We start from the raw sequence: 22,859 nt of genomic DNA, 5'->3' as shown, positions 1-22,859 counted from the left end.
CTGTGACACTATCAAACTTCACACTAAGCTTCTTAGCTACTCAGGCCCTCAGCTATACTTCAGCATACACCTTTATGGGAAAAGTGGTTCTAAATGCCAGACTTATCCTCTAGGCTTTCATTTTTTCCTAAATCTTGCACTTGTAATTTCTTACTGCCTTGATAACTTTCTGAGGCCATTAAACTTGTATGTTGACCTTCTGAGGACATTAAACTGTGTATAGATATGTACATGTGTGGACATATCCAGCTTTTATAGCTGTTCTCGGGTGGGAGAGTTGGTCTAAAACATCTGTTCCACGTGCCAGAAATCTCATATTTGAAGTTTCATCTTTGGTCACTTGATATCACATCATGTTGACTTCTGTGTCCCTTTAACACAGTCATTAAAAGCTAGTCATTAGAAGCTTCCTTGACTTCTAGCACAAGATGTCCCAGCTAATATTCTGTACTTTCTGCCACAGACCTGGTATCAGTCATCTTTTCAAGAAGACTTGGGTTGGGTGGGGGAGGTTTTTGTTTGGGTTTGTTTGGGATTTTTTGGTGGTGGATGGTGTTTAGAGAATATAATGTGCCAGTTGATGTGCCCATTGCTATTTGGTTGTCATTACTACTGGACCTTTTCAGTGGACTATTATTAAAAATATATACATTTTTCCAATGGTACAAATCAACCGGTTTGAAAGGCAGAAATAGAGACACAGATGTAGAGAACAAACATATGGACCCCAGGTGGGGAAAGTGGGGAGGGGTGGGGGGGGATGAATTGGGAGATTGGGATTGCCATATATACATTACTAATAAGAAAAAAAATACCAAATTGTACACTCTAAATAAAAAAAAGACCCACACAATATATTAAATCCTTTTTTCCCAGAAAATACAGAAGCTTACACTTTAAATTGGAATATAAAACATGCACACAAATTATTCTGCTACAAATAAAATGTAATGATTATGGTCAGAGACATACAAGTCAGTTGCTGTTAATATTTAGAATGACTGTGATGTTGTCTTCGTTAGTAGTAAAATGTGTGTGTATATATATATATATAATTTTCCAAAGAAAAAATCATTTGTGATTTTAAAATTCACATTTAACATTATGAGCTTTTAGCTTTATTTCTTTGGTTGTATCTCCTTACTTACACTGAAAACCTTGCTTCTTAAAAACATTAACATAATTATTTACTTGCCTTAAGTAATCTACAGCTTCAAAATAATGCCACCAATATGACTATTAGCAATGAGAGTATTGAATAAAATTTGATATTTCCATTCTATTTGTGCTTAGAATATATTCTGCTTAATATTCTGCTAAGAATATACTTATATACAGTCAAACTACTATGTTCCAAAGACACATAAAGTAATTCTTTTGTCTGTATCCTTATGTCATCATTCTGATACATCATTCAAATTTGTTGTCAGGTTTTAGAGAATTCTTTTTAATTCTTGATTTAATTTTATTTCGGATTATGTAAAGTATATGTTTCCAGTCAAAACTGTGTAACAAGATGTACATAGAAAGGTCTTACTTTCATCCCTGTTCCCTCTTCTTGTTTTTTCCCTTCTTCTGAAGGTAACTATTTCTATTTTATTCTTCCAGAGGTTTTGTTTTCTTTTGTTTTGTGTTTTGTTTGCATACACGCACTGTCTCTCTTCCCTAATTCCTTTGATACTTGAGAGATACACACTGTGTACTGTTCTACACCTTGCCTTATAAACAGTAAATCCCAGAGGTTACTCCATCTTCATGTAAAGCCATCTTCAATGCTTTTCCCAACGCATAATATTCCGTTATGATATAGCATAGTTTGTTGGTGGACATTTTGTTTTCTTTCACTATTGCAAATAATGCCATAACAAATAGCCTGGTGCATATGCTCTTGCATAGTTGTGCGAATATACCTTTGTGATCACTTCCTAGAGGTGGGATTTCTGAGTCAAAGTGCAAATGCCCATGTAATTTTTCTGTATATTGCCAGGTGTTCCTCCAATGAGGTTGTATCATTTTGTATTCCCACTGACATAGCATGAGAGTTCCAGTTTTCCTACAAACTCACTAATAGAGTGAGTGTATCACTAGTTTCTTTAATTTTTGCATTTTTGTCACAGATCATCTGTTTTCTTAGAGAAGTGTACAAAGAATTTTAACTGAAATGGCCTCCATATCTGTAGTTATAGTCCTTTTATCTTCCCTAATGTTTTATATTTGTGTTTTTCCTTTTTCCTGATGAGCATTTTGTCTGTTTTTTGCTTACTTTTACAAGGAGCAAATAAATTTATGTACTTATTCTCTTGTGGTTCTTTCCTATTTTCTAATTTATTCATTTAGGTTTTCATTTTTTTGTTATTTTCTCCTGGCCTGCTTTCTGTGGGTTTATTTCATTTACTATTTAAATTTTACTTGTTGACTTGTGGTCGACTGGGAGGCTGTGCCTTTTCTGTGAGTACACGGTTGGTCATCTCTAGTATTGATTAGCATTTTTCAATTCAAGAGATTTACATTTTCATGTATTCAAAGTTGTGTGTTTTTTTCTTTTAAGAACGCTGGGTGTTTTTTTTCCCCCAAACTTTGAAAAGCCTCCCTGTCTTCCCTATCCCATCCCTGGGTCAAGATTATGAAAATATTTACCTGTATATTCTCTACCTCCTTAAGATTTATTTTTCACCTTTTAATGTTCTAGCATTCTTTTTGCTGAGAGGAATAAATTAGAGATCTTGCCTTTACTTTTTTTCTGTTGAATTGTTGCTCAGTTAACAGTAACAATGATTCAAGTATTTATCCCCTCTGATATGAAATTCTGTATAATTTACTGAATTCCCATGTGTGCTTGGATATGTTTCTGGATTCTTTTCCTTCCAATGTTCTTTTAAAAGGAGCAAATATATGTCTATAGTACCATTTCTAATATATTAATTAGTAAAGCTTTGTATACTGTGTATTGTTCTGTTAGAAAATGTCCTCCGTTTGCTGTTTTTCAAAATTTTAAATAGTGGTTCCAAAGTTCACCCTTAACTTTCACTCTCTGCTATCTCCTTTCTGTTTCTCATGCCTTTAGCACTGTGGCTAGCAAGTAATACGCCTAAATTTCTACCTCAGTAGGTTTTCAGAATGTGCTCCCTGGACCTCTCTGGGTTTTTGTTTTGTTTTTGGGGTGTTTTTTGTTTGTTTGTTTTTTTGGTTTTTTGGGTGTTTTTTTCTCCACCACCTTTTCTTCTAGAGCTACTTAAAGTTCTCCAGTGCTGTTTTTTAGCTAGAAGTGTTTTTCCTTTCTCTCTTTGGGTACTTCTCAGCTGGAAGGAGCCGTAAACATCCTCTTTGCAGTAAGGGAAGTCCTGAACTCATCTGCCTTGACCTGTGAGGCCTGCTTGATCTAGTTTCACCTCTTGTTATTCCTTTTTTATATTTGATATTCTAACCAAAGTGGATTTCCCTATTAGGCCTTTTATACATGCAGTTCCTTCTGCCTTTCCACCTCTCCCACCAACTTGTACAGGTATCTGCCTATTAATAATAAATAATCATAGTAACTACCACGTAATGAGCACTTTCCGTCTGCTAGGCAGGACAGCAAATGTTGTTAAGTACATTGTACTATTTAATCACATTCTATAAAACAGGTAATATTTTAATTTTTCAGATGAGAAAGCTGAGGCTCAAAGAAGTTCAGTAAATTGACCAAGGACACACAGCTAGTCAATGCTAAAGCTAGTATTCAAATCTAGGCCTGACTCCAGAGCTTATGTTTCTAACCACTCTGCTGTACTTATTCTGGGAAGCCTCTTCCTCCTGTCCCACCCCTCCACCCCCCCCAACCCCCAAGTGTTCCCATAGCACCCGATACTTCCCAGGGTGTATCTCCTCTAAATGATAACCTGTGTAAAAGCACAGACGTGTCTGGATCACTACTCTGTCCCCAGCATCTACCAAATCGTGTATTCTGTTTTACTTATGGACCATATAACTTATTTTATGTGTCTCATAATTTTCTGTTCAGTGCTAGACATTGTGTTTAGGACAGCAGAGTCTAAAGCAAAAAGCATTTATGACTGTAAATGGGCACACCTCTGCTGCTAGGCTGCTAATATGGAGTTGGATGATTCTAGTTAGGATTTGAGTTGGGTTTGGGTCTTGTATCTTCATTGTAGCACCACCTTCAAATTTCTCCAGCAGTTGTTACCTGTACTTAAAGAGTGGGCCTGTGTTTGTTTGTTTGTTCATTTGTTTTCAGTGTTTCTTTACCATTCTCTGCTTTCAGCAGTTCTTGCAGTAGAGTTAGAGAAGGGAAGCAATATTTCTATTGTCCTGGTTCAGCCTCAAACTTGGGGAGTCCTTGGGTGCACCTGGGTCTTAGAGGTAGGGCTTTCTTAGCATCTCTGCCCCTCCTCCCCTTGGCAACAAAACTCTGCCTTGTATCTGTGGTGGGCCTTGAGTGGGAGTTTACTGCCCCTCACCCAGTGATAGCAAACGTCCCCTTGGTATTGGTATAGGTATGGGGTCCTGACCCCAACCCCCAGTGTTAGAAGGTTTTTGCTTCTACCCCTCCATCAGCAGGAATGGATCTTTGCCTACGTCTTGGGGGTGAGAGGCTTTCCTGCTTCTCATTCAGAGGCAGATGGCTTATGTTCCTAAATCTCCCCTAGAAATAGTGGAAATCTGCCTGTGCTCTAGGCCAAAAGGGTTTGCTACCCAATAGCTTAAGGCTTTTGCTTAACGTGAGAAGAATGTCGGAATTAGTGGAGTCTTTGTGCCTGCCCCCAGCTGCAGCTGGTCACCTCCTGTGAGCTTGAGCCAAATAGAGGGACTCATGAGCACCTGGTGGAGTCCGGTGCAAGCTCCGCTGGATCTGAGGCTCTCACTTTCCAGACTGACAACTTAGGCCACACAGTTAGCTTTTAAGAATTCATTAAAATGTTAGCTGGTTTCTTCTTACCCACTTCTGTGGAGACCACCTCTTCTGCCACAAGCGAGGGAGTGTTTGTGTTCCTTCCTTTCTTGGAGAGACTCGTCCCTCTTGGGAATTCATTTCGCTTGATTACCTTGCAGAACCGTTCTCTGATGGCCCTGTGAAGACTTTTGACATATTAAATTATCTGGCTATTCCTCCTTGTTAGGCTAGGAGATGGAATTCTTTGCAGCTTTTCACATCCTAAGCAGAAGTCAGTCTGGGTCCCTTAGTGCTTCCCTGCATTGCCCGAAGAGCACATTTGTTTTATATTTGAGGCCCAGAAAGTGACTTGTCCAGTCTGTGGCACAACTGAGACTAGAACGCATTCTAGAACTTCTCTGTACTAACTTGTAGCTACCTCTCTTTTCCTTTTTCCTTTCTTTAAACATCGGGGCTACCATTCTCCCTCTCTCTCTCTCTCTCTCCCCCCCCCCCTCTTTTTCATTGGAGTATAGTTGCCTTACAATGTTGTGTTAGTTTCTGCTGTACAGCAGAGTGAATCAACTATGCGTATACACATATCCCCTCTTTTTTGGATTTCGTTCCCATTTAGGTCACCACAGAGCACTGAGTAGAGTTCCCTGTGCTATACAGTAGGTTCTCATTAGTTATCTACTTTATACATAGTATGAGTACTGTTTATATGTCAATCCCAATCTCCCAATTCATCCCACCCCCTACTTTCCCCCTTGGTATCCATACATTTGTTCTCTACATCTGTGTCTCTATTTCTGCTTTGTAAATAGCTCTCTTACATGTGATTTTTTACTGCCTTTCTTAGCACCACCTACCCTTCCTCCCAAGAAAGAATGAAGAGAGGGCACCAAGCATCATAGGTCTCTGACGTTCCCGTGAAACCCTGGTGTACAGCTTAGAGATTATTCCCCTTCTGTTGGTTAACAATATCAAAGATGATTAACCAACACTGAAAAAAATGTTACAGAAGAACCAGTAGGTTCCTCGGTTTAGAGACTGATTATTTTTAAACTTTGTCTTATATGTTTTTATTCTCAAAGCTTGGAATTTTTTTTTCCCATTCTAAACAAACAATGACACTATTTCAGGTGCTGCAGTAATCTAAAGTAAATTCCGAATTTTACTGAAGTTTGAGGTCACCCTAAAGATTTTTCTACATTAATTACATTTTTGGTTAGTCTAATAAAATTTGCTTTCTAAATTCAGTATTTTCTAAATTCAGCATTTTCTACATTCTTTATGGAAGCTAAGACTTGAGACTAGGAAGGGATTTTTTAAAATCTCACAAGCACTTATTTTTGCAAATAAAAAACTGCAAGTGGTTACCCAAAGTCACACAGCTGGTTACTGGCAGAATTGGAACTGGAATTGGGACTCTTGTATCTCAAAGTGGAGTGATGGGAAGCACTCAGTAGAATGTCAGAGCCATTTTTAAAAAGAGAATTACTTTACTTAGATATTATTTTTTATAGGATCTGGAGAGACATTGGTTTTATAATAAAACACCAATGTATTTTGGAGAAGAATGGAAGTGAACACTAATTCCTCATGCAAAACATTGCATTTTTAAAAACAAAATGAAAAACTCCAAGCTCAGGTGTGTGCTTCCTCTCTTCTGCCAATGAGAGAGTCTGAGGAGGGGTGAGAAGCGCTGTTTTACACCCCACTTGCTGCCCAGTGTGAGTAGCCTCTTAGGTAACTGCTTGTTGGGAGCTGCAGCCTAGCTGGATTTCAATCAGAATGTTCCTTTTTTGTGAGTTCTCTAGCTGTTTTCCAGGTGTGGGAAAACATGTAAAGTTAGCCCATGTCCCCTGGCAGCCACCATTATCTTGCTTTTCTGCCACCAGTAAGCATGTTTTCAATAACAGACTTCCCAGGGTTCTAGTTTAGGCTTGTGGGCCACATGCAGACCCTGTCCAAGGAATGAAGAAAACGACCACATCATTTTACCCAAGTTGGTGGTGCCAGAGTATAGCCCTCTGCTCTCCCCCTCCTCCCTCCCCCCACATTATTAAGGTTACACATCATCTCCTCTGGTCACAGAATTGATTCTTCAGCTGTGATTTTGCATGTAATAGAAAGCTGGTTCTTGCTATCAGAAGCTTGATATTCTGGGACAGATCCAGTTCTGGCTGGAAATAACATGGTGGTCACAAAGCTTCTCATCGTGTGTGCCAGTGAATTTTAACAACATAGAGATAACAAGACTCCAACACCAAATGAGTGGCTTTGAAGGCCATTTGCACGTTAACTTTGAAAAGAGTCTTGCCTGTGCGCTTCCTCCCCCCTCTTCCCCACTTTGGCAAAGTCCCATTCATTTGTCGAAGGTTTTATTTTCTGCTGAAAATGCAGGAAATTTAGACAACTCTCTTGGAATCCCCCCAAAACTAATACAAACAAGATACATGTGCTTCTCTTAAGGAAACTAAAAATAAATGATTTGCAGCTATTTAACTGTATAAATTCCCTCTTAAAAGGAAAAGGAAGTTTATGTAATGAAGCAGCCGTGGCTGCTGTTGACAGGGTAAGATACTCCCACAACTGCCAGCTTGTCCGTTTGACGTGAATTCACTGCTTGGCACAGGTCACGTTCAGTATTCGTTACCAACGTGCACAACACCATCAGAAGCCTCTGAAAATGGGGCCATTTTCTCAGGGCCCTTGTTTTTACATTTGAGACTTTTGGCAGTAAAATGTCTGCCTTTTTTTTTTTTTTTTGAGAAGAGAGTCTATTTGACATGGGATCCATTCCTGGAATGGAAGCTGTACGTACTAAAGAGAAATACCATGAATGCAAAGGGCATAATATTCTCCACGTATTTTGCTGCTCTACCAATGAGCCATCTGATTTTCTCTCTGCCGAAGCTCATTTTCGTTAGTTTTTTAGAACACGTCTTTTTTTTAAACTTTGTTTTACTCCATAAATGTAAGTCCATTTTTTTATACACTTCCCTAAAGGACCAGTTTTTTAAATTAATAAAAATGGAATTTAGCACTTATATCTAAAATGAAGAGATGTGATTCTTTGCAGGTATAGTAATTGTATTAATTTATTCCCTTTGGAAAGGCAGTTATCTTTATGTTCTCTTCATAATAATGTCTAAAATTTAAATGATTTACAGTGTTACATGTTAAAATAGATATTATCAGAAAATTATAATCAACCGCGCGCTAATTTTCACTTATTTTTAATTTCTAAATTATGTTTAATTTCTCATTTTTGTTTTTTAATTGTTTTATAACGTTAAAATGTACAGGATGCTTTCTAGTATGAATGACAATATGGCAAAATATGATAGCGTATAAAATGTCTTTGCTGTAGCTTCTTACATTATATTTTCAGTCAATTTGGGTAATGTCAGGGAAACTTTATGTCCTTGTCATTTAATTTATAAATCTGCAGCTGAAAACAATCTTTAAAAGATAGCATTAGACTTAGGACTTCTCACAGAAACAATGAAGAAGTTAAGTTAAATACCTAGTAACTCCTTTTAAGTCTAAGAGGGTTAGTATAACTCTTAAGGAGCCTTGGTCAGATTGATTAATCCTAAGTGAAAACTAACGTGGAGTGTGCTTATTGATGTAAAGTTTCTAGTGTTTTTTTACCTGATTTGGGAATGAAATAAATGGTCAGTAGTTTGGTTTGAGTTTAAACGAGCAGGTACCTATTTGGGAGCTGAGTATATTACCCTGCTTCTTGCAGCAAATTACTTGTTAAAACATCAAGAATAAACTATCCATATGTTTAACAGAAATTGTAAGCTATCAATAGGTAATTCATTTTTGATATTTAAGTTTAGTATATTAGGACTTATACTTACCATAAATGGGTATGAAATGTTTATGAACATAAAATTCCACAGAAAGCTAATGTTTTGACTTGCATTACTGAAGTAGTCAGACTGTCTCACTGGGTTGCTGTTAGATAACTTTGAGAGAGAATTCTGAAACTCGAAGTCTCTTCCTCCTCTTCTACTAATTTAGGTACCAGTGTGAGAGGAAAATATAGAGAGAACTGTAGTCGAGATTGTGTTGCCAGTTCCCAATATGACGCTAACATCCCTTCCCTTTGTTCCAGAAACATAGAAATAATAGATGAACCATAACAAGAGAACCTTTAAAACACACAGCCACACCCCAAAATGAGATAGATAACTTCCTGATCGACCAGAAATAGAAAAAGCAGTCGAAGCAGATAGCAAGGTCTGAGGCAGTGAGGCTGCGAAGCTTCGGGTCTGGAAGAAGGCGGGAGCAGCTGGGAGCTCAGCTGCTGCAGGGCAGGCACAGCACTCAGGGGCCCAGGGAGAGGCCACACACTAGTGCCGGGCTCCCTGCTACAAGCTGAGAGCTGGAATAGATCGCATACTGAAAAGAGCCTCAATAGAAGTACGGATAGTGACGGTTACGTTCTGTGTCTAGGAAGGTGGGAGCACACAGAACCAGCCTTACAGTGGGATCTGGAGCCCATGGTGAGGGATGTGGCCTGGTGGCAGACCCTGTCCATACTACCTTCAGTGTGACTGCAGGGCAGCAGCCCTGAGATACCAACAATGAGACCTAGTTTCAGACTGGGGGCGTCTAGGAAGCTCCTGCATGACCTGTAGATTTGGGGAGTTAAGCCACATTAGATGAGCCTACATAACCAAAATTCTAAAGTACACGCCAAAATCTAACTTAATACTAAGAAAGACAGCCAACACAGTCACGACCATAAGTAACGTAAATTTGTCCAAAGAGAATTAAAGTGTAATAGGATAATTTTGAAAGTACTCTAAGTATTTTTAGTATCCTCAAAGACAAATGAAGGATATAATATTCATTAAGAGGAATACATAATTATGAAATAAAAACAGGGAGAAATGAAATAAGAACATGACTCAGAGAACTATATAATTAGAAAGCTTAGAATGAAAAATATAGTCATTAAAACTGAAAGCTCAGTAGACAAAATAAATTCTAAACTGGGTACTATCAAAGAGGGTTAGTAAATTGGAAGATAATGAGAAAAAATTATCCAAATTATCTTTATGGAAGAGACTGGGTTGTCAGATGAAAAATACACTCTGAATACAGAACAGGATAAATAAAGATAAACCAACACCTAAACACATGGTTGTGAATCTCAAGGGTGTTAAAGGATGAAAAGTAAATCTTAAAAACTATCAAAAAGATTTTCTACAGGGGAACAATAGTTAGGTTTACAATAAACTTCTTAATGGCAGAAATAGATGCCAGAATAAAGTGAACCCATATCTTTAGAGTGCAGAAGAAAGTAACTATAATTCTAACTATAATTCTTATTTATATATAGATAAAATATAATGTAAGAGTGAATGAAAAATGAAGACATTTCAACCACACAGGGCTAAGAGTTTATTATCCATAGACTTCACTGAAAGCACTACTAAAGGATGTACATCAAATAGAGTAGATCAGTAGAGAAGTGGAATGCAGGAAACAGTGGTGTGCACTGAAATTTTTATGTAAATTTAGTTAACCATTGACTTTTTAAAAACCAACTTATGAGATTTTTTTAAAACATGAAATTAAAAACTTAAGCAACTATAACGAAACAAGGAAGAATGGGGTTAGGGGCTTGCTGTTCAAGGAGAAGTGAAAGTATATTAACCTCCTTACATCTTGTTCAGGAGGTAGATAGTATTTTTAAAGTTGGATGTGTATGTTAAAATTTTAAGGGCTACCCCTGCAAGAATAGAAATGCTGTCTTTAGCCTCTAAACCAGCAGAGAGGAAAGGAGGGGCCAGGATAATAAAAAGCTTTATTAATTCAACAGAAGCTGGAAAGGGAAGACAGGTTTGGAAGAGGTAAACTTATAAAGGATGGCAAACAAATGTCACGTGCTCTTCTAGAACTTTGCCACTCCTCAGTAAATAGCTTGTGGCACCATTTGGTAGTAACACTAAATGGCAGTGACAGTAAGTGATTTCCAAAATTAGATCTCGTGGAACCTTCAACCTGTGAGGAAGCTTATGCAGCCCAGTAGAGTCCATGTGAAGGAGAATCAAAGACTCTGGTCCCCACCCACAGCTGTGCCCCCAGCTCAAGCCAGCACCAACTTGCCAGCCATTTTATGATAGAGAGCTATCATAAAAGTAGATTCTCTAAGCCCGGGTCGAGCAGCCCCATGTAAAGCCATATGGAGCAGAAACAAACTATTCTCACAAAGGCCAGCCCAAATTGTTAGCAAAACAAATGATGATTGCTATTCTAAGCTACTAAGCTTCAAAGTGCAGGCACACCTCGGAGATACTGCAGGTTCAGTTCTAAACCACCGTAATAAAGCGAATATCACAAAAAAGTGTGTCATGAACTTTTTGATTTCCCAGTGCATATAAAAGTTACATTTGGGGCTTCCTAGGTGGCACAGTGGTTAAGAATCCACCTGCCAACGCAGAGGACACGGGTTCGATCCCTGCTCCAGGAAGATCCCATATGCCGCGGAGCAACTAAACCCATGCGCCACAACTATTGAGGCTGTGCTTTAGAGCCTGTGAGCCACAACTATTGAGCCCATGTGCTGCAACTACTGAAGCCCATGCGCCTAGAGCCCATGCTCCACAACCAGAGAAGCCACGGCAATAAGAAGCCTGCGCACCACAACGAAGAGTAGCCCCCACTTACCACAACTAAAAGAAAGCCCGTGCACAGCAAAAAAAAAGACCCAACACAGCCAATTAAATAAATAAATAAATAAATAAATGTTTTAAAAAGTTACATTTACACTAAATCTATTAAGTATGCAGTAACATAATGTCTAAATAAACAAATGGGCATATCTTAATTAAAAACTACTTTATTGCTAAAAACTGCTAACCATCATCTAACAGTGCAGCGTTGCCACATACCTTCAACTTGTTAAAAACACAGTATCTGTGACATGCAATAAAATAAGGTATGCCTGTAGTTTGTTACACAGCAATAGATAACTGATATGAAGTCACAAAACAAGATGATAGGAATAAGTTCCAAAGATAGCTTTTTATTCTTGGCTTTAATCAGTATTTAATCTGTTTTTCCCTTGGCCTGTCTTCAAGATTTTCTGTTTCTCTTTGGTCTTCAGTAGTTTGAATATGATGCATCTAGGTGTGTGGTTTTTTTGTTTTATGGTTGGCAAGGTTGTTTGTTTGGGGAATACTTTGGAGATATTCTCAGCTTCTTGGATCTGTTGTTTGATTCTTTTATTATTTTAAGAAAATGCTCAGCCATTATCTCTGAAAGATTCTTTCAAGTCCACTGTTGAACCTATCTAGACATTGTTTACCGCTATTATCATTTTTTTTTAAAAACTAGCATTTGGGACTTCCCTGGTGGTGCAGTGGTTAAGAATCTGCCTGCCAATGCAGGGGACACGGGTTCGATCCCAGCTCCGGGAAGATCCCACATGCTGTGGAGCAACTAAGCCCATGTGCCACAACTATTGAGCCTGCGCTTTAGAGCCTGTGAGCCACAACTGTTGAGCCCATGTGCCGCAACTACTGAGGTGCATGTGCCTAGAGCTCGTGCTCCGCAGCAAGAGAAGCCAAAGCAATGAGGAGCCCGTGCACCACAACAAAGAGTAGCCCCCGCTCGCCGCAACTAGAGAAAGCCCGTGTGCAGCAGCGAAGACCCAACACGGCCAATAAATAAATAGATAGATAGATAGATAGATAGATAAATTTATATAAAAAAAGAATTGCATTTAAAAAAAAAAGAAAATGCTCAGCCATTATCTCTGAAAGATTCTTTCAAGTCCACTGTTGAACTATCGAGACATGGTTTACAGCTATTACCATATTTTAAAAAACTCTAGCATTTGGGAGGGACTTCCGTGGTGGCGCAATGCTTAAAAATCTGCCTGCCAGTGCAGGGGACATGGGTTCGATGATCCCTGGTCTGGGAATATCCCACATGCCGCGGAGCAACGAAGCCCATGTGCCACAACTACTGAGCCTGTGCTCTAGAGCCTGCAAGCCACAACTGCTGAAGCCTGCGCACCACAGCTGCTAAAGCCCACGTGCCTAGAGCCCGTGCTCTGCCACAAGAGAAGCCACCGCAATGAGAAGCCTGTGCACTGCAGTGAAGAGTAGACCCCGCTCGCTGCAACTAGAGAAAGCCCACGTGCAGCAATGAAGACCCAATGCAGCCAATTAATTAATTAATTAATTAATAAAAATTCCAGCATTTCCACGTGTTACTTTCTTATAGGTTTCATCTCTGCTAAAATTCCCCATCAGTGCAAGCATATTATAGACTCATAGTAGATTTTGTAGATCATAGTTCTTTTCAATTCCCTATTTGATACTTTCAATATCTGTGTATCTCTGAGTCTGAAGATTACTTTGTCTCTTGGATATAGATTGTTTTTACTTGCTTTTTTGTTTATATCATAAATTTTGATTGAGTGCTAGACATTATGCCTAAAACAATACAGGTGGAGGTAAACTTTATGGAAATAAGTATATCTTTTTGTCTGCTAGACCAAGGGTGGTAAACTTTTCTGTAAGGCGCCAGATAGTATTTTTTATTTTGTAGGCCATGTAGCCTTTGAAGTGAAGTGTACTTTATCTGATATTAATATAGCAATTCCTGCTTTCTTTTGATTAATATTTGTGTTTTATATCTTTTTCCATTCTTTTACTTTCAATCTAACTTTATTTAAAGTGAATATATTTTAAGTTTCTTATAGATAGCATATAGTTGGGGCATGTGTTTTTTTATCCACTCTGCCATTCTTTAGGTTTTAATTATTGTATTTATACTGTATACAATTAATGTAATAATTGATATGTTAGAGCTTAAGTCTGCCATTTTACTTTCTGCTTTCTGTTTGTTCCTTGTTTCTCATTTGTCTTGTTTTACTGCCTTCCTGTGGATGCTTGAACATTTTTTTATAGAATTCCATTTTGATATATCAGTAGTATTTTTGTGTATACTATCTCTTTGTGTAGATTTGCTCTAGGCATTTACATATCTAACTTACATAACTGGCCATGGTCTAGTAGTGTTGACATTTTACCAGTTCAAATGAGATATGGAAATCTTCCTCTCTTTAAATCACTTGCTCTCCCCGGTTTATAATATAATCGTCTTAGGTGTTCCTTTACACCCATTGAGAACCACATCAGACAGTGTTACAATTTTTGTTTCATCTGTCAAACGTAATTTAGAAAACTCAAGAGGAGAAGGAAAGTGTTGTATTCAACTATGTTTTTGCTTTCCGTTGTTTTCTTCCAAGAGAGATGTTGAGTGCTTACTCTGAGTTTTGCTCTTACAACTATTTCTCGTTCAGATTCCCAAAGACTATTGACTCTGAGGAAACAGAAGCAAAACAATAGCCTCTTTATCTGTAAATAAGAACATTGAAATGACAGTGCAGAAAAATGAGGTCATATTCTGAATTAGACATTTTTCTTGGAATTGATAAGACCCTGTCACCACTTTATACTGTGCAAGTCTGATGATTTAGGGTGATACGGTGATAAGGGTACAAATTAGGATCTATTAATCGAAGGGCTGAATAAGCTCCAAATTTCCTTCTAGATTGGCAAGTCTATAATTTATTATGTGAAATTTATCATTATCACCATACTAAGTTCAAAAGATTTTAACTTAAATCCTTTAGCAACTGATAAACTTAATTATAAAAATTCTTGACAAAAATAATCTTGAAGAGTTATTTTGCATGATCTTTCCAGTGCTGTTATAGTTGTAAAGCAGTCACCCTCATTCTAATTCATTCTGTGTCAAAGAGAAAAACACTGACCCTATGTGGGGATTTTCTTTCTTTATCAGGCACAGGACCTAAATGTCATTGAAGAAGTGATTCGAATGATGTTGGAGATCATCAACTCCTGCCTGACAAATTCTCTTCATCACAATCCAAACTTGGTGTATGCACTTCTTTACAAGCGAGATCTCTTCGAACAATTTCGAACTCATCCTTCATTTCAGGATATCATGCAAAATATTGATCTGGTGAGTGTAAATGGAAATATTTGTTATGATTCTTTTTTATTTTGTATTTTGTATTTCATATTTTTTGATGAACAGATATATGGTAATGTTTTTTTAAGGTGTGGTATCAAAAACGGTCTCTAGAATTTCTCATTTACTTTGAATGTGTGCAACATTTCTTGGTAAAAGTGTTGTGACTGCCCCTAGAAAATGTGTATTCAAAGGTTCTTTCAAACTAACATAAGGCAGTGAAATGGAAAAAAAAAAAATGCAGACAGCAAAAAAGAGAGATCAGCACCTACTAGGACACCTGTATGTTCACTGCCTTTCTCAAAAGGGAAAAAGGATAGTATAAAAACAACACCCAAAACAAGTAAATTAAACATGAGCTAGTGATGGTAACTGATATGATTCTTTTTAAAATAATAAGTAGAGAAAGTTTAACACACCTTGATAAAAACTACAATAATTAGCCTCTTGAACATTGACTCTGTTTGCTGTCTGTTCTGCTGTAACAGTTGTCACCTTCTGTATGTGTGTGTGTATATTATACACAGACATATATACACACACACATATATATTTAGTAGAATTGAGATCATACTTTATATAGTTCTGTATTCTGCCATTTTTACTTACCATTATTAACATTTTTCTGTGATATCATCAATTCTTTGAAAATCTCCCGTTTTAGTATTTGTATAACCCATATCATGGAGGCCCTAAAATATATTAACCCTTATCACATTATTCCTCATTTGGTTGTTTCTAATATTTCATATTAACTCATAGTCATCAGTTTGTAAATACATCTTATCTCACCTTTTTTTGTTCTATTTTTGGTGTAGTCTTAAAACTGGAATTATACTAGTTTTTACTGGCAGAGGTATCGGTATTCTCAAGACTAAACTTACCATGTCAAATTGCTTTCCAGAAATATTGTGCAATTAATGCATCTGTGTATCATCTTATACTTCTACAAGTGATCTGTGAGAAGATCTATCTCACTATACTTTTACAGCTTTGAGTATTATAATTATTTTAATATTTGTCCTTTTATATAAAAATGGTATTTCATTATTGTTTTTTATTTCTTTCATTATTAGTGTGACGGAACATTTTCACAGGTCTATGAACTTTCACCTCCTGTCCTTTTTAAAAAGTTTTTTCTGCTAACCTTTCTATTGTATTAGTGTTTCCCAGTTCAATTTGATTCCACAAATATTTCTTGCATAGCTGATCAGATTCATAATGCTGTGCCTGAGGCAACTGAAGCTCCACCATCCTTGTCCTTGTGTTACTTACACTTAGGAAGATTTTTAATAATTAACGTATTGCACAAGTATCAATATATAATTTCCATCATAAGTAAGCACACGTACACACCTTCCTCCAGGGTATACACCTCATAGTGGAATCGCTGCGTAACGTGTATCGTACCGAACCGTTTCCCTTGGGGTGCTACCATTTTACTCTTCAGCCAGTGGTGTCTAAGATTCCTGTTGCTTCACATCCTCAGGAACACTTAGTTTGGTCAATTTTGTAATAGCATCTCATTATAGTTTTAATTTGGATTTCTTCTTTTCTGAAGCTTATTCAAGTCTTTTGCCAGTTTTTTCAACTGAGCTATTTATCTTTGTGTAGATTCTTTATATGTTCTGGATCCTAGGCCTTTCTTGGTTATGTTTTGCAAAAATACAGTCACTAACACAAGTACAGACTTTCTGACATAACTCTAAAACTCCTCTCAAAATAGTCAAACATCAAATTCCCAGTTCCATTCTTTTCTTGGAGACCTGCCTCCAGCCCCAGCCAGGTTGTACTCTGGTTCTCCTGCCCAGCTGCAGCATCTTCCCAGGAATTTCCTTCACCTGTCTCCTTTGGTTGATCTTGGTTCCTGAGAATTCCGCTTTCTTGGTTTACTGTTTCATGTTGGTGGAGCATATACTGCAGTAGCTTTTTGAAGAAAGGGTGTATGTGAGATACATTTTTTATTTTAAAGTTTCTCATGTCAGAAAATGTTTTTCTTCTCTTTTTATATATGACCTGTTGTCTTGAGAAGGTTTGGGGATCTCTTTATTATTGGGTCCTGAGATCTCACGATTTGCTGTGCCTTGGTCAATTGTATTTGGCACTTGGAGGGCCCTTTGAGTCTAGAGACTCATGCTCAGAACTTTCAAATACTCATTTTAATTATTTCTCCCCAGTTGTCTCTCTCTCTGTCTCCTGCTATTTCCTCTCAGAAGCTCCTCTGAAACTCCTGTTAGAAAGATGGCCATTTCCTTTTGAGCCTCCTCCCATCTGTATCACTTAGTCTTATTTCTTGGACTGATCAGTGTCCTCATATTAAGAGTCCTCCAGGCTCCTGCCTGGGGTCTGTATGCCCATCTGTGAGGGTTTTAAAAAGCTGAGGTAGAGAGAGTCTGGGTAAAATTGGGGGTGGGGAAGAGAGGGTGAGAGTGGCCTCTAAAGTGAAAACTCCCCGTCTTCTTTCAGGATAACAGCAGTATGTAGATGGATGCCTGGACTCTGACCACATTTAAGAGATTTAAGAACATCTCTATCCGTTCTCATTAAGTAGGTTAATTTTTGCTCATCCCGGTAGAGTCTCGTGTACCTGCTGGTACTTAATTGAAATCAGCTTTGAACTATAACCAGGCTCCCTTTCCAGACTCTTAACACATAGGTTCTATGAACTGCTGCAGACTCTGGAATCCACACAGTTACGTGAGTTTTAACTACAATTATGTATACTGTTGCAGATCTGTTAATTGATTTGCTCCATATCACTGCTGTGTAATGATTGCTGGTAAATAAATAAAAATTAAAACTCTTTGCTGTCAGTTTAATTAGTGTTTTCACGAGCTTTCCTTAAGTTGCCTCAACTATATACCTGACGGTTGCAGTTATAGCAAATTATTTTGCCATGCACACTCTTGTCATTTTCCTAAACTATTCATTAACAGAATTGGGGCAACTGGGTACCATTGTCATCTTTTCAGTTAGGGTAAAGCAGAAACATCATTTCAAATGAGCATGTTTATATCTTAGAGTTAGACTTTACATTTATAGTCTTTAAATTCTCACCATTATGAACCAGTACTCCTATGTAGATTTGTTGATATTTAGGATGTGTGAGAGCATACTCAAGCTGCTTCTCAAATATTTCTTCTCTGGCCCCATGTCCTTCTTGTTAACTCTGGTTTTAACAGGAAAAGTGTCTCCTTTTAAAATTTTCAAGTATTGTTAACAAGATCATGAAACAAATGATTACCCAAGGGACATCCATCACAGCTCTTCCTACCTTTCTCTGTTGGCTAGCTGCTTTTTGACAACTAGGTAGTCTGTAATTTACAGTCCAAGAATGCATGTTTAGTGTGTGTGCTTTGATGAGAAAACACCGGACACTGAGGGATCTTTACCTCTATGGAAAAAGTAGAGTCTGTAGAGGGAGTTTCCTGGGAAAGTGCAAAGAAACTATCCAGAAAGGAGAGTTTCTGGATAGAAAAGGCAGAGCCTTTCTCTGTTCCTCCTAATAGAGTATTCCTCATAGCAGTCTTAACAATTACAGTGTCAAAAGGAAATTGCTTTTCTCTATGAGGGCAAACTTTACAGGCTAACTTATTTCTAAAAAGCCAGTTCTGAAAATTCCCTGGCAATCCACTGGTTAGGACTCTGTGCTTCCATTGCAGGGGGTACGGGCTTGATCCCTGGTTAGAGAACTAAGATCCCACAAGCTGCACAATGCAGCCAAAAAAAATTTTAAATAGAAAAGAAAAAGCCATTTGTAGCCAGCCTATTCATGGGTTTTATCCAAATTCATTTCTAGTTTCTTGCTAGTACCATTTTGGGGAGTAAAATATTAAGATTAAGATTCATTGTGCATGTGAGTAAAGGTTCAGCAAAACCCTTTTCTCTTTTAAGTGGGAAATTGGCCTTGGGTTAAGCTGCTTTTAGCTCTGTTCCTTGGAAATCTGATGAAGGTGGAATGTCAGCCATGTTACTAGGTAACACTGCTGTGATAAAATGACATTTGATTGGTAAGTCGAGTCTGGACTGGAAGGACTATAGCTTTGGGCTTCCGTGAGTGAAAAAACTCATAACCAGACATGTCCATTTCAGGAACCTAGAAGCTGAGACTGTCACAAGAGGTATTGGTTTCTCTTTGGGACATGGCTTCTAAGCTAGGGTAGCTATTGGATCTGCCCATGGTAGTCTCATTCTCTCACATTGGAGCTATCTTTTGAGGGTCCAAAGACTAGCCTTGAGACTGCTGTGAGTATTCCCAGGGAAAACAAAAGCCTGGGGCTGTGCTGTTGGCATGCTCTTTTTCCTGGCCTTCTGTCCTTTTAAGTTAATCTGATGCCAAGTATGGCCTATTATACTCTTTTTTTTTTTCTTTTTTTAATTTTAAAACTTTTTATTATGAAAAATTTCAAGTGTATACAAAGTAAACAGAATCACTGTTATACTCTTGAGTCTCACGATGTCTAAGTGGGTCTAAGAATACCACCCAGGAAAGAGCATTGCAGTGCTAAAATAATGTCTTCTTATAATACTTTTAAACGTATCTCTTTCATGTTCCAGGGTGGAGGACAGCCTGGTTTTCCCAAGATCTATCCAGATCTTTGAATTACAGAACTATCTAATATGTCCTTTTTTAGCTTTCATATTTCTAACCTGCATCATCCTAATGTTTTAGTCTGCCCTTATGGCAACCCCTACCCCTTGTGTCATAACTTTTGCCTTTCTCTGGACCTCTCTGATTTCAGCTTCTTTCTTCATTCCTTCCCGTCTTTTTTCTCTTTTCATCCTTTCCTTCCTTCCTTCCTCCCTCCCTCCCTGCATTCCTTCTCCCCTGCCTCCTCTCTCACTCACTCATTCTTCCTTTCTTTCTCTGGATAATCACCCGAACTGTGCACAGTATATGCCAGATAATCTATATCTTCAGTGTATTGGAAATGTTTTTTCTTTAATTATCAATACCTCTTTCCATAATAGCACGTTTTTTCTTTTTGTTTCTGATGAAAGTGTAACCCAAAGTTTCTTTTTTCCTGTGGTCATAACTGTTAATAGGTGATAGATGATCATGTTATAACACAGTGTTTGGTTTATTTAGCTTTAAATATTTAAACGACATCAAAAACCATTTGCTCCTTTCTCTTCAACTCATCATTAGCATTGCTAGCTTTTATTGCATGCTTGCTATAAACTCTCTTAACCTGTATTAAAAAACAAACTTGTGAGGTATATTTCGTTTTAATTTTCAGTTACAGGTAAAGAAACCAGTTTAGAAAGATTTAACTTGCTCTTGATCACATTTTCAGAAAGTAATGGAGCCAGAACTCAAACCAAGGCAGATTGATAATAAAATCCTTGTTTGTAGTCAACATACCTGACTACTATGCCCATTCACTAAATGTTCCTACAGTTTCTCATTGGTTTGCCTGTTTGCTACCTGAAAACATCTGAAAACAAAGCCCGGAAATTTTCTTTCTCCTTCAAGTTAACTTCTAATAATGTCGAGTCAGTCTTTATTCCACCAGTGGTGAAAGTGATGTTCTCAGTAACCAAGCTGTTGACATCCTTAAAAATAACACTGAAGGACCATATTATTTTTTGAAAAGACACAGAAGAACCACGCAAAGGGTTTAAACTACATCCATTTGAAACTTAATCTCCTTTGGAGGAAGTGAAAAGCAGAGTAAAGGTGAGGAAATAGAAAGGACCTCACTGTTTTAAAAGCACAGTGTTATTAAACTGGACTTACATCCAGTGCTCACTTTCCTATCCTTGTCAGAAGAATGAACCACTTATTGACACTCCAGCTGTGTTCAGTGAAAAATGTAACCTCAGGTTAAACATTTGGCTGTGTGCTATTGTGCAGTTCTTAAAACTAGATAAATATATGCCTAAACATTTTTGAGTCCCTGCTAAGTGCTGGGACTGAGGCTAAGTACCTTTACCTATATTACTTTTTTATTTTTCTTAAACCAGCAAACTAGTTGTTGTTATCCCACATTACAGGTAAGAAAACCAGCAGGCTGATAGAAGCCTTCCCAAGTGATTTTAACACACATCCCCACCTAAGCATCATCCTGTTAGGAAATTCCTTGGCTATCCAGTGGTTAGGACTCGGCACTTTCACTGCCGGGGCCTGGGTTTGATCCCTGGTCAGGGTAGCGAGATCCTGCAAGCCATGCAATGTGGCCCAAAAAAAAAAAAAAAAAAAGACTCATCCTCTTACATAGTGATTACATGTTTGCATAGGGCTTTATCATTGAGGGTTATTTGCATATGCCTTATCCCGTTTGACGCTTACATTATCCCCATGAGGAAGGCAGAGCAAGGCTTCAGAGCTGAAATGATTGGCTCAAGGTCACTTAGCTACTAAATCCCTCAGCGTTGAATTCAGGTCTTCTCATTATACACTCCATATTTTCAGCATTCACTTGGATAAACCTAAATAAGATTCCAAATGAGCAGATTTTCCAACAACTTCTTGTTGAATACTGTCATCCAAAATAGTGTTGGGCACACTGGAAATTCATTCAAAATCATTTTAAACTCTTTTTACATATTTTGAAAAGAATACCATGAGAAAGATATAAATAACATCTCTACTTTTTGCCTCTTTCAGCACTTTACCTTCTCCTTCCCTCTCCTAAATGCTCCTAAAAAACTGGCTTGAGCAAACTTTTGCTATTTCTTCTTTCATGGGTTAACCTTGAAAACTGTTGGTAGAGGAGACTATGAATCTACTGTTATTTTTAGCTGACAGGGAGTTGAGAGTTGATATTTTTCATTAAGACATTAAGCATTGTTGAATGTCTGAGACAGGAGTGACTAACCTTGGAGTACTTTTAACTTCTGCAGAAGGAGTTAGACATGTGCTTTTCAGGTAGCCAAATTACCATTAACCACTTGTACATAGCCCTCCATTCTAACTCATAAGATGATATGCCCTGGCTGAATTAAGCAACAGGACAAAATAGAAATACCACATCAAACAAGAGAAAGCATGAAAGAAATTTCATGGCTGAATATAAGTAGAGGACAGAGACAGTGAATAACAATAGTTTTATAAAAGCAAGAACTATTTTTATCTCTTGACAGTATAAAATTTATAGTAGGTTTTCTATTTTTCAGTAAGAACCTGGCCATTCTTACTGAGTTCCAAACTAGCTTATTCAGTTGCATATATAACAGTCCCACAAATGTTGAACAAGGTTAAATGAGAACTCATTATTTTCTTCAAAAAAATCAAACACAGAATGAATCAACTTTTTCTTCTGCGGTCTTCCTTAGCTCTGTAAATGACATCAATATCTACCTAGTTGCTTATGCCCAAAAAGAAGAAGAAAGAGGAATAGTGAGTGCTGTTTTGAATAGGGTTGGAATATAGCAAATCTAAAGAGTGCAGTCAGAGAAGACCTCTCTGAGAAGGTACATTTGAGCTCAGACTTGAAGGAGGTAAAGAATGAGTTGTGCAGATATCTGGGATCAGATGGGGTAAGCACAGGGCCGTATTTGTGTCTCCCTCTAGAGCAAAAGGTAGACCTGCTTACTGACCATTATAAAAGATCTGGGTTCCCTAAGCTCAGAGTTCTGTTCCTATAATATAACCCACTGCATTTGCAGGGGTCATCTATTCATCTTCAAATCACCTTGTGCAGCCCCACTTACATCAACGGACAGATCATCCAGACAGAAAATCACTAAGGAAACACTGGCCCTAAATAGCACATTAGATCAAATGGACTTAATAGCTGTGTGTGTGTAATAGTTCATCCAAAAGCAGCAGAATACACATTCTTTTCAAGTGCACATTGAGCATTTTCTCCAGGAGAGACCACATGCTAGGCCACAAAACAACTCTCATAAATTTAAGAAAATTAAAACCATATCAAGCTTCTTTCCCAGCCACAGTGCTGTGAGACTTGAAATCAACTACAAGAAAGAGAAAAAAAAACCC

At 37.8% G+C, this 22,859-nt stretch overlaps 1 protein-coding gene across 1 annotated transcript in view; it reads left to right on the top strand.

The window, feature by feature from the left end:
- Positions 1-22,859, top strand: part of DYM (dymeclin) — a 367,767-nt gene that overhangs the window by 277,457 nt on the left and 67,451 nt on the right. Inside the window, exon 15 of the mRNA XM_057698938.1 lies at positions 14,723-14,905. Coding sequence (XP_057554921.1) covers positions 14,723-14,905 — 183 coding nt within the window. The remainder of the gene's footprint in view (positions 1-14,722; positions 14,906-22,859) is intronic.

This window comes from Hippopotamus amphibius, chromosome 11 (genome assembly GCF_030028045.1).
Source record: "Hippopotamus amphibius kiboko isolate mHipAmp2 chromosome 11, mHipAmp2.hap2, whole genome shotgun sequence".
Taxonomy (NCBI): domain Eukaryota; kingdom Metazoa; phylum Chordata; class Mammalia; order Artiodactyla; family Hippopotamidae; genus Hippopotamus; species Hippopotamus amphibius.
This window is presented reverse-complemented; position numbering and strand designations above follow the sequence as displayed.